The 12261-nt window shown below is 33.2% G+C and overlaps 2 protein-coding genes across 4 annotated transcripts; one reads left to right on the top strand and one right to left on the bottom strand.

Annotated features, from left to right (window-relative positions):
* On the top strand, positions 642-1058 carry LOC109353939 (uncharacterized mitochondrial protein AtMg00810-like). The gene has a single exon (XM_019596295.1). The coding sequence runs from the start codon at positions 642-644 to the stop codon at positions 1056-1058; it is 417 nt and encodes a 138-aa protein (XP_019451840.1).
* LOC109353644 (trihelix transcription factor PTL-like) lies at positions 3939-7930 on the bottom strand. Of its 3 annotated transcripts, none has more exons than XM_019595982.1 (3): positions 7181-7930; positions 4530-5411; positions 3940-4457 (listed from the first exon to the last, which is right to left on the bottom strand). In XM_019595982.1, the coding sequence occupies exons 1-3, from the start codon at positions 7717-7719 to the stop codon at positions 4205-4207; spliced, it is 1674 nt and encodes a 557-aa protein (XP_019451527.1). In that variant the 5' UTR covers positions 7720-7930; the 3' UTR covers positions 3940-4204. The 3 variants fall into 3 exon arrangements, with proteins under 3 accessions (XP_019451525.1, XP_019451527.1, XP_019451526.1); XM_019595981.1 differs by having other exon boundaries at positions 3940-5411; positions 7181-7458; positions 7489-7930; XM_019595980.1 differs by having other exon boundaries at positions 3939-5411.

Genomic DNA, 12261 nt, shown 5'->3' with positions numbered 1-12261 from the left:
TTCTACTTCTTTTGCTTCTGCTTTGACCTCTCTCCACAGGTTATCTGAGCCATCCTCCTATCAAGAGGCTGTTCTTGATTCTCTTTGGCAGCAGGCTATGAACGATGAATTTTCTGCTTTGCACAAAACAGGTACTTGGACTATGGTGTCTCTACCACCAGACAAACGTGCTATAGGTTCTCGTTGGGTCTTTAAGATCAAGATCAAGTCTGATGGTTCTATTGAGCGTTACAAAGCTCGTCTTGTTGCCAAGGGATATGCTCAACAATATGGCATGGATTATGAAGAAACTTTTGCTCCTGTTGCCAAGATGACAACCATTCGCACTCTTATTGCTATTGCATCTGTTCGTCAATGGCATATCTCTCAGATGGATGTCAAAAATGCTTTTCTAAATGGTGATCTTCATGAAGAAATATATATGGTTCCTCCTCCTGGAGTTTCTCATAATCCGGGGGAAGTATGCAAGCTGCAAAAATCTCTCTATGGGCTCAAACAAGCTCCTCGCGCTTGGTTTGAGAAATTCTCTATTGTGATAACTTCTCTTCAACTTCTTCCTTGACATTGTCTGCTTATTCAGATGCTGATTGGGCTGGGGATCCTACTGATCGCAAGTCTACTACANTTTATATGTCGATGATATGATCATTACTGGTGATGATGTTGATGGGATTACAAAGTTGAAGACGCAACTAGCAGAACAATTTGAGATGAAGGATTTAGGTACTCTTACATATTTCTTGGGAATTGAAGTAGCCTCATCTCCTAGGGGTTATCTTCTTTCCCAATCGAAATATATTGCTGATATTCTTGACCTGGTTAGTCTCTCTGACACTAAAGTTGTTGACAGTCCTCTTGAGACTAATGCTAGATATACATCTTCTGATGGTGTTCCTCTCTCTGAACCTACTCTATATCGCACTCTTGTTGGTAGTTTGGTGTATCTGACCATTACCAGACCCGATATTGCTTATGCAGTGCACATTGTTAGCCAGTTTGTGAGTTCTCCTACTACTGTTCATTGGGCAGTTGTTCTTCGGATCCTTCGTTATCTTTGAGGCACTCAGTTTCAGAGTCTTCTTTTCTCTTCAACTTCTTCCTTGACATTGTCTGCTTATTCAGATGCTGATTGGGCTGGGGATCCTACTGATCGCAAGTCTACTACAGGTTTCTGTGTCTATTATATATGCATTCATTATTTGGTCATGGATCTTCTTCTTCCCTTTATTATTTTTATGTTAAGCAAATGAATAATATTCCGGTGCCTAATATAACGGGGTTGGGTAGTATATATATTATGCAAATACAACCATAAACTTAAATCATTATTTACATAATAATAGTAGCTTAACTCACCTCTTGACAACCAACTTAATGTGTTTTCTCTAAATCTTATTTACTATTTAAGTGATCGATTTTTTTATAGTACAAGAATATAAAATTATTTTTTTTTAGTGCATGACTATAACTCCAAACAAGTATTATTAAAATGAATCAAATTTTTGACCTTTTGATTTTTTTTTAATCTAATATAACCTTACAACCACTACACAAACACCTATTTAGTTGATCTATTATTCAAGAATATTATAAATAATGCTATGGATTATGATTTGGGTTTCCTTCACTAACTTATTACCTTAACTGTTTGTAAGCGTTGAAACAAGCAACGAAAGCAGGTGGTTCAAGAGAAAGATAAAGCTGTTTAATGGTAAAGACTGCCAACATGTCTCTCTGGGTTTTGATTCACTTTTTGCAAGAAGCTTCTTTACTCTTTCCCAGATACGGACACTGCCTGTGTCCACGAGCGTAATAGCAATGCATGTGTATCTGTATTTGTGCATCTATGTGGGGTAGAATAGAAGAAGTAGTGATTTCTCCAAACAGCTTTCTTAAATCATAGCTTAAGAAGAGAAACGAATTTTGTAAGTTTTTTAATTGAAAAATAATTTAAATCATAGAAAGAGAATTTGTCATATAATCTTCATCTATTACTGTACTTTCCTGTATTTGAGAGCATCCACATCCCACTATACTTTATCAGGTACCAGCCTTATAATGCCATAAGAAGATGTTAGATTGCAGAACAAAGGCTCTCTGTCCTGCAAATTACTATTAATTTTTCTCTGCAAAAAGAAGACAAAAGAAAAATAACTTTTATTCTTTTTTTGGTGATGTAGGGGATTCGCTTTCACGACTTTATAGTGGATTAACCGTGCATTCACGTATCCGTGGAAAAAGCATAGGATATATGAGACGTCAAAAGCCTACTTAAGTGTACAGTACTGTTTGGATAAGGTCTTAAGATAATCTTGTTCTCATATACATGAAAATATTAATTTATGTTATTATAATATTTTTATTTAATTAAATTAACTTTTTTAATTGAATGGAGACAACGTGTGAAATAAAAATGGGGACATGTGATCCCCATCTATACTATTTCAGTTATCCCAAAATTACTTTTTCAGGAAGAAATCGTTAATCAATTTTGTTTGGGATTGAACTACATTGAATTGAGCTGAAACAGTTTTAATATTTTTTTGTGCTAAAATTAGTTGTTTAACTTGGTACTAGCCTAAGTTTGGACTTTGTTTAATTGAATCGACCTAGACCAATGAGTTTGGGCTTTTTTAAAGGGCCCCAAATTACCAGTACTTGGTGGGTGTTTAATAGCCAAAAAATCCATTCGGTTGATCCATTTTACCAACTCTAGTATGGTCACCCTTTAAAAATAAGGATCACATGTCCTAAAAAATTTCTGTCTTCATGTCCCAAAAAATTTCTGTCTCCATATCCTAAATCAATCGTATTACCCTAAGTAATTAAAAAAATTTATTTTCTGTTTTTATGATTTTTTTCCTTAACTAGTTAACATTTTTTTGATAGGATTGATACACAATGAGACACCAAATCTTGGGATAGGTGATCTCCATTTCACCCTCTAGTATCATCATGATTCGTTCTAACAAGAGTAGTATTATTTGAATGTTAAGTTTAAAATTTTAGTGTGGTATATATTTCTCCTCTATGTCATCTTTTATATTCTTATACAACTGTTTCTGAAATATAAAAAAAGTTCAAAATTAAAATATAAAAAAACAAGATAAAACAATGTGGTGTATGTACGTACTAAATATGAGCATGCTCAAAGAAAAGTTTAATGGATTTACAACTCTGAAATGCATCCTCTAGCCACAAAAAAAGGAAGTGTGAACGAGTGAACAATTTTACTCATGGCGTGTTGGTATATATATATATTAGAGTCAACTAGATAGCAAGGATCACAGAATATGTAACTGTAGAGTGTATCACCGGAGAATTGTATGGCTTTTTTGGGTACATGTTTCAATCCAATGCAATGCTGTATGATAGTTATTGATTCTTGTACACAGCCCTGGTAACAGTATGGTCACTAATTTAGAGATCTATACAGTGTTGTGAAGGAAGATGGAAGCCTTGTATTTATTTATTTCTATATATTCTTGTGCACTCGTTACAGCATAAGCAATTAAGAAAGAGATTGATTGTGTCCAAGAAAACTTTCATTTGCCACTAACTAATAGTAATCATGTAGGCCCATGTGGGAAGGAAAAGAATCTCTCTACAAGTTGCTTTTTAATCTATATTGATTAAAGAGGAAAAGTATTGCAATATTCTATTTTTATATGGTGTGTTTGATTTATTTATCTTATCTCTCTAACACTAGAGAGGATTCTAACACAATCATGCCCATGTTTCAGAACACAATAAACACCAAAAACATGCACTGTTTAATCCAAAAAAATTATAGAAGAGGAATCATGAGGAACGAAGGAGAAAAAGGTTACCAGCTGATATAAACATGATTAAAGGTGCAGAATACGAATCAATACAACTCCATTTTCATGCATAAAAGAAAAACAGAAACTCACCTTAACTAGGTGTCAAATTTCAACACCCAAGTGAACCTAATTAACTCACCACTTCGTCTTCATACCTCTCATTTAACATTGTAACTTGAATCAACCATTATTTTCCTCCGTACGAAACATCACTAATTATATTAATATTGATCACCTTATCATCACCATCAATCTCTAGACATAAACCTTCACCAGTTAATTAGCTCTTTTGCTTACATAGTTTGAGACAGTCTCAGATAAAAGGCTATCAAATTTTCTATGATTCTTACGACTCAACTCTTCCACGTTCCATCTTTAAGTCAATGGTTTTGGTTGTTTTTATTGAGCTTTAACCCATAATTCTCCCACAAATTTACACCCTCACTCATCAAGAAGGGAAAGCAAGTGTCAGCATGACCAACATTGGTAATTGAAGGTGAAGAACCATCATTTGTTTGAGGCCTTTGATGATCATTGATATCACAATAAGTACTTCCTTCCTTGTATAATGAAGATTGGTCATTGTTCTCAAGGTAAAAAGAACATCTTGAATATTCCTTCTTCTTCTTGTTTCTTTCCTTGGCATAGTAGTTTCTGCTGATACTCTCCCATTTCTCTTTGCACATAAAAGCAGTCCTTTCATATCCAAAACAAGTCATTTTGTTTGCTATTTCCTCCCATGTTTCCATCTCATCTCTCAACTGTTGCAACCTTGTAATCTCAGGTTCTTTCCAGCTATCATCAACTTCTACAGTGCTATTCAAAATTTCAATTACATCTTCATTCTGGTTTCCACTGTTGTTTCTCATCTCAGCTGCAACTTCAACACGCTCATTAGCTTCACTACCCTTTATTTCTCTTCCTGTTAGCTGTTGCAAAGATTCAATTAAAGCAACATCCCTTGCTTCAGTCCATACTCTCTCTTTAGCCCAAAACTTGTGCTCCCTCTCTAACCTATTAACCTCTTGTTTCCTCCATTCTTCCTCTCTCAACACCCTTTCCTTTTCCTTCTGTTCCATTGTTTCCATAAGTTTATTCAACCATTCCTCTTGCTTCTCCATCAGCTTCCTCATTTGTGAGTCAATCAAGTCTTCTATCTTCACCTTCCAGCTCCTTCCACTCTTCCTCTTATTCCTCCTCTTCTCCAACATTGACTCATTATTAATCTCCATAAGCCCCTCAATGCTGTTATTATGATCATTGTCATCATCATCATCAGATGAGGATGTGTCAAAGTCAGTGGAGTTATTGAAGCTGAGGCAACAATTTTCATGATTTGCTTCATAAGGGGTGTTAATGTTGCTTGTCTTTAAACGAATGTTGCTACAAAAGTTGGTTTCTGGAACTGATGAGTGGTTAATGCTTTCTCCATATAAGGCTTCAAGTTGACGAAAGAATCTGTAATGCTTCCCATCTTGTCTTCCTGCTTTACCTTCTTTTGTCTTCTTGTAATATTTGTAGAGATTTTCAAACTTCTCCCTGCACTTTTTTCCGCTCCTTTGATATCCATGCTCTTCAGACATGATCCTAATGCCATCATCAAAAAGTAGAAAAAAAGAGTTTATAACAAATGAATTTATATCTATATCTTAATTTTTACCCTTTCAGCAGTATTATTTGAAAAGTTAAAGTTTAATAACTTCTTTTACAACAAATCAACAATATAACTCTTACTTTTTATCTTTTATGTTTAAACGTATGCCAAGAATTAAAAACTTAAGCATAATTAAATGTTTTCACAATTTAATTATGAAGATAGCATTATTCTTATATTTTATATAATCCAGATGAAAAAATAAATCAAATAACTCAAAGGATATAGATGTAAAAATGGGTAAAAATTGATGACTTCATTATAGGTGATAGAAGTAATAACCCTAGTGGAGGAGTTCCCATGTGAGGATGAGTTTTAGGAAATTAATTATTCTGTGCAATGCCATGCAATGACGTTTTCATGTTTTGCTGCCTAGTTATAGCAAACAAAAACAAACGTATTGTCATTCAAAACTTGACATAGAAATTAGTTTTCGAAGAAAGAGCCTGTGGTTGATGTCATTTCATACAATCTAATTAGGAGACAGATCAAAAGCATCTGAATGGTAAATCAAATTAAAATAAGGGAAAACTTAGAAGAAAGCTTGCGATTAAAAGAGAGGTACAGAATTTCAAAATGGATAACAAGACACTAGTAAAAGTGCCCAATATTAGTAATCTAAAATTGAGTCTATGATTAAACAGCTAGTGTATATACTAATACTGTATATTCATTTTCCAGCAGATAAAAAGTTGTTTTTTTCTTACTAGAATACAGTGTTTTAAATTATATTGTACAAATATATTGGCATGACAATTATGACCTTAATTTTTTTCAATCATTGTAAATGCAGTTTTATTATTAGCAACTACAATTTAAAATATTGCTCCTATTTAAGAGTTTCCAAAAATTATAGCAATGGAGTTATTATTTACCGCAAAGTGCAGTCATGTTACATGTAGTGTTCCATTTAGTAGGTTGTTCTGAACAATTTTCTAAATCCCAGAACAAGAAAAAACTAAACATAATATACGTTTTAATATACTGAAAAGTTACTGTATGAAGTATTTGCATTCCTATGAATGTTGTTATTTTTAGAGGCCATCAATTTGATAGTAGTGGTATTGTAGATTTGATAAAAGTTAAACCTAGTGATTGGGGTTTATCTTGATATGTGCTTTGTGAAGTGGTTATTTTGGGTTTGTTGCTTTTGGTTATGTTTATTTATTTGATTTTTCTATACCTACTTATATCGTTTCAAATTGTGTTTATGGTTGTGATTATATTGTTTTTATGGCAATGTAGAAATTAAGGGAAAATACAACTAATGTCATTGCAATATCTTAGTTAAGATTCCAAAAGAACTGTAATATTTTAGACAGAATTGTAGTTGTGAAATTCAATTTGAAACACTACCACTTCGAGAGAGTTTCTTGTTAATACTCTTTTATCTTGTAATAAATTTGATTTTTGCTTTCTGAAACAACAAAGATGTTGTAATCTTGATTTCACATGTTGGGAAGAAATAATGTTAATTTTTTGGATTTAGTGTTTGCTCCTATAGCCTGCATTTTCAATTGCAGCAAGGAGGGAAGAAGATTAATTTGTTATTGATGGGCTATAGTACCTTTTACTCAAACAGTTCCTGGCTTATAAAAAACACTTAAAGAAGAAATTAAGGACAGAAGAAGTACCTACCAGTGATCAATGAAGAAATAATGATTGGAAGTAAAAGCGAATAAATTAGTTCTATTAATTGTACCTAGACACTTCATCCCACACGGGTCCTTTTTGATTAGCCTCTTTGAACTTAGGGTCAAGCCGAGATCTAATTTCAAGAAGAGTGAGGGTTTCTTGTCTGGGCCATCTTCCAGTGGATGCATCTCCACCGATGCAGCATGCGGTCTCAGCCTCTAAGCCACCGCTAAGAGGAGGAGTCGAAGCACTAGCTGTGGCAGCACCAGCGGCAGCAGTGGTTGTGGCTACATAACCTACAGTGATGCTTCCTGCTGGAGCAACAGAATCGGTGGTGGAAGGAAAGTCGTGAAGAGTGGTTGTACATGGCATGATGTCACGACCAAACATCATCATCTCGTAGTGTTGTTGGTGGAGAGGTGTCAGATTCCGGTGGTGGCTGGGGAAAAGCTCAGCCGTGGGTTGGGGTGGTAACGGTGTAGAAGTGAAATGGGTGGCTGACCTTGGTTCACTTATAAGCTGCCTGAGATCGGTTATGCCGTACTTTTCTTCATGGTCATAGTTATGGTAGTGATGATTATAGTTATGATGATCTTCCATGTCCATAAGACACTGTAGTTTAGGGTATATAGTTTAGTGTTGAGAGAGATAAGATTGAAAGAAAGAGGGTATATAGCAAAGAAATGAGAAGAGAGTGAAGAAGAAGCGGTAGAATCGGATCGTGTCGTTCAAGAAAAAAAGCTCAAATTTTTTAAGCTTTGAATCAAGACAAAGGTTCCATGGCTGGGTCCATGAGTGTGTATTGAGAGAAGATACTCTCTTTGTCTCTCTAATTATGTATATACTATACTTCATGTTTTAAACTGTGGTTTCAATCATAGTTTTGTTTCCATAATTGCTGAAAATATTGTGGATTTGACCAGATGAATTAAGATCCTTTGTCCCAAAAAGTTGTTATTCTCGTATTTCTATCCAGTAATATTTTATAAAATAATATAAAATATTAATTTATTTTTTTATAATTTTTTTTCCAAATAAATGATACATTTTAATTAGCTTGAGATCCATTTGAGACACTGATAGTCACATGAGATCTCCATCTCAATGGTGATTGCCATTGCCTATAGTCCCAAAATATGTTGTTATCTCATATCTTGATGAGAAAACATATTATATTAATTAAAAATGAATTTAATATTTATGTATTGACAGTTTATATTAGTATATCATCTATCATTTATTTGTAATATTTTTATTTCAATGTAAATGATTATCAAATATGAATGATAAATAATATAGTGATATAATATAAAAATCTCTTACACTATTAATATATACTCCTTTTCTCATTAAAAATATAATATTATTGTTATTTTGTTCATTATTGTTGGCGTATTTCAGTACAAAACCCCATTCTATCACAATTATGATATATTGTGCAATTTGAAGTACCTCTAATAATACTATACTAGTATATTTGAAGAACAATATTGCTCCTGGTTGTGTCCTTTCTACACAGCGGTGGGATTGGTGGGGTTGGAGTGATTGAGAGGAAGAGTAGTGAAGGTAGCAGAAGGGCCTAAGCCCGAGGAAAGAAAAGTTGAGGAAGGAAAACTTGAGAGAAGAAAATGGGTAAAACATGTCATAATTTTTTAAGTTATTTGGTATGATAGAAAATGGAAAGAAAGTGAAGAGAAAATAATATAATTATTATTAATAATTATATTTTCTTTGTACTATCAAAGAGATGATATCTCAAAGTATGTTACAAATCATGTTTTAAACCAATGAAAACATGTCATGTGAATTAAAAAATTAAATATTTCTTATTTTTTTTCTGTTTTTATTTTATCGTCATTGGTTTGGAACATGGTTTAAGACATACTTTGGGACAATTGATTCTGGTACAATTTTTTCTACATGTTTTTCTCTTAATAATGGAGAAAAAACATAATACATAGGCCTCACCAATTTTTTCTTTCCTTCATTCTTTTCGATGCAACCAAACAATGGAAAAACTATTTTCCTTTCTCTTTCTTTCCTCCCACTTTCTTTCCTTCCCAACCAAACATAGCCTAAGGTTATAAACATGAAAATAAATAAATAATTACTTTATATGTAAAAAATATTTGTACTCAAATTATATAAGTTTTATACAATATTATTATATCATTCACTATTTATATTTATTATCATTAATTATTTAAAATATAATTCAAATAAATAATTTATAATGTACTAGTGCGTATATTTATATCACAATCTTACTTTATTTATCTAAATGTAAAATACTGATGCATAATTTAAGGATAGCAAATTAACGATTGATACGTGGTAAAAGATGAGACGAAGAAAGTGAGACAACCACTTTGCATTGCTGACGCGTGTATAGTGCCTTGGATGCTACCTTTTGACTTCTGGTAATGATTCGCTACAACACATCAGCTCTCCCATCCTCTTTTCATTAAATAATATTAAAATTCCCTTACTTTCTATCATTACGAAAATGCGATTTGCTCCATTATTTTAACGTTAGCATTAGATCTCTATTTGGGACAAGGGAAAATTTAAAAGTAAAGATAATAGAGAAGAATTATTTTATAAATGAGGTTTGTAATTCTGTTTTGGATAAACAATTAATGATTAATTATGTGGTCTATTGTTTAGTTATGATTTTGTATTAGAAATGTTAGATTTATTCAAGTGTGAAATCTCATATTGTATATGTGGGAGATATTGAAAGAATTTATAAGTAAAAAATGCATACAAAAATTAATACCTTAAGGTTTTGGCTCAAGACGTGGTATCTCACGTGTGACTCTTCACTCTTACTATACATCGATAAGAATGGAACTCTCTAGTGGTTGGAGGCTCCCTGTCATAGTTTGGTCTAGGGATGGCAAAAAAACCCATACCAGCGGGTAAAACCCGTACGGGCACGGGTACGTGTCACAAACGGGTACCCGCGGGTTTTAAAAACAGGTTTTTAAAAATACCCGTAGTACATACGGGTGGGTATGAGTATTATGGTACCCGTACCCGCGGGTACTCGTTATGTATATGATTATTATATTATTTTTAATTAAAATAAAAAATATACTATCATAACCTTCATTACACTATGTACATATTTTCTTTTACTTTGTTTACATATTTTCCTTTTACTTTGTTTACATCTTTTTAATTTGGTGATCAAATACACTACAAATATTATTTCATGTGTAAAAACACACATGTCTTACAAAGAAAAATATATGCTTTTTGTTAAGTAAATGAGAATAGCAAACCACCAAAACAGAAAATTTCATTAGATTTAGCATTTTTGTCGACTATTCATTCAAAATACACAAAAATAATTAAATTTCATCTCATTTAAAACATAATAGAAATAGTAAATTAGAAATTCAATGAAAATATAGAAAACCCGCGGGTACCCGTTTTATCCGTGGGTACACAGAAATACTCGCAAAAAACCCGCAGCGGGTACCCGTACGGGTATGGGAAGGTACGGGTATTTCTCCCCTATTTCGAAACGGGTAGTGGGTAGCTACTACCCGTGCCCGGCCGTGCCCGTTGCCATCCCTAGTTTGGTCCAACAAGTGGCATCAGAGCCGATGGTTCGGCTGAGACATGGTGGACTTAAGGGGAGCAGACCGGAAAGTGTATGGTACTCACACTTGATGGGAAGATTGTTGGTTTTATTCAATTTTGAAGTCTCACATTAGATATGCAGGGAGGAGTGAAAGAGATTATAAGTAGAAAATACCCATAAAATTAATGCCTTAAGGTTTTGGTTCAAGACATTGTGTCTCACTTATGGCTCTTCACTCCTCTCATACCACGATAACAATGGAACTCCTCAGTGGTTGGAGGCTCTCCGATCGTAGTCTGATCCAACAAAATAATCGATTATTAACATGATTAATCAATTATCAAGTTAACTGTTTTTCATTTTCCTTCTCTTTTGGTAGATGTAGTATATAAATGGTGATTCCTACATTTTGTAACAACGTTGAAAATAATGAGAATAATGAAACATGATGACAAGGGTTATTCATTTCAATAGAATTTTTATCTCTATCGTTCCTTTCTCCTTCCTTGTGTAAGTTTTCTTTCTCATACTTCTTGTTCATCAAGAAGATTCACTCATGACTCATACCACATTTTAACATGGTATTAGAGCATAATCAAACTTTTGATAGCTTCCTCTTATGACTCCACCATTTCAAGATTCAACAAAGAATCATCATGATTCTCATTACAATAAAGAACATTGCGGTTCTTCTTCCTCATCTCAATATCCCTAGAAGAACATTGGTAGTAGTCATCATCATCAACAACAACAATCATTGTATTTTCAACATAATGATTTTTCTACAAGTGTTCAACTTGCTGCACGTTTTTCTCTACCCTTCACTGGAGCAGTTTCAAGTTCAACTTCCAAATCTTCAACTATTATGATGAAATAATGTATTGATGCCATATTTTGATTTAGTCGACTATAAAATTCCTTTCAAGATGCATGTGGTTGCAAGATACATGTTCTTGATCATTCAAGTTTAATTTCTTCATTCTTGTATGTGAATGTCCAGAAAATGAATTTCTAGAACCTTTCAAGAAGAATTTTCACCCTACTATTCTATCTACCGTTTCCATGAAATTAACCCATGCCTTGGGAACAAAGGCATCCTTTTCAGGTCTGGATGAGGGCATTTTTAGTGTCATGTTAACAACAATATTTGTTTCTTTCAATAACACTCTTTCATCATTTATCAATGGAAACAAGAATCTACACATTTGTTTTCTTATTCTTCATCAATTACCCTCATTTACCTTTATTTATTAATACTCTATTTTTTTATCCTTCTCATAAACACATGACATTGTTATAGTGTGTAATTTTATATCATTGAAGCACATATTAAGATTAAGATTCATATCAATTTTTTCACTCTTTTCATCCATTATGGTTTGTTTGCTTGTGTCAAATAGATGGTTAAACGTTGGATTAAATTGCTTCTACCAATGGCGGTTAAACATTATTATTGCTTCATATTCAGATTTCAAGATTGAGAGATAAAGATTCAATCACTAACTAGAGGAAATATTAGAGTATATCACTCAGTGACAGAATACACCTAGAAGGAG

This window comes from Lupinus angustifolius, chromosome LG08, assembly GCF_001865875.1.
Source record: "Lupinus angustifolius cultivar Tanjil chromosome LG08, LupAngTanjil_v1.0, whole genome shotgun sequence".
Classification (NCBI taxonomy): Eukaryota; Viridiplantae; Streptophyta; class Magnoliopsida; order Fabales; family Fabaceae; genus Lupinus; species Lupinus angustifolius.
The sequence above is the reverse complement of the archived record's forward strand: the minus strand, read 5'-3'. Positions and strand labels throughout refer to the sequence as shown.

Bases quoted from the DNA above. Each gene is read 5' to 3' on its own strand.
- LOC109353939 (XM_019596295.1), top strand. From the start codon at position 642: ATGATCATTACTGGTGATGATGTTGATGGGATTACAAAGTTGAAGACG.
- LOC109353644 (XM_019595980.1), bottom strand. From the start codon at position 7,719: ATGGACATGGAAGATCATCATAACTATAATCATCACTACCATAACTAT. The intron at 5,412-7,180 runs GTACAATTAATA...TGATGGCATTAG, and splicing joins GTGTGGGATGAAGTGTCTAG to GATCATGTCTGAAGAGCATG.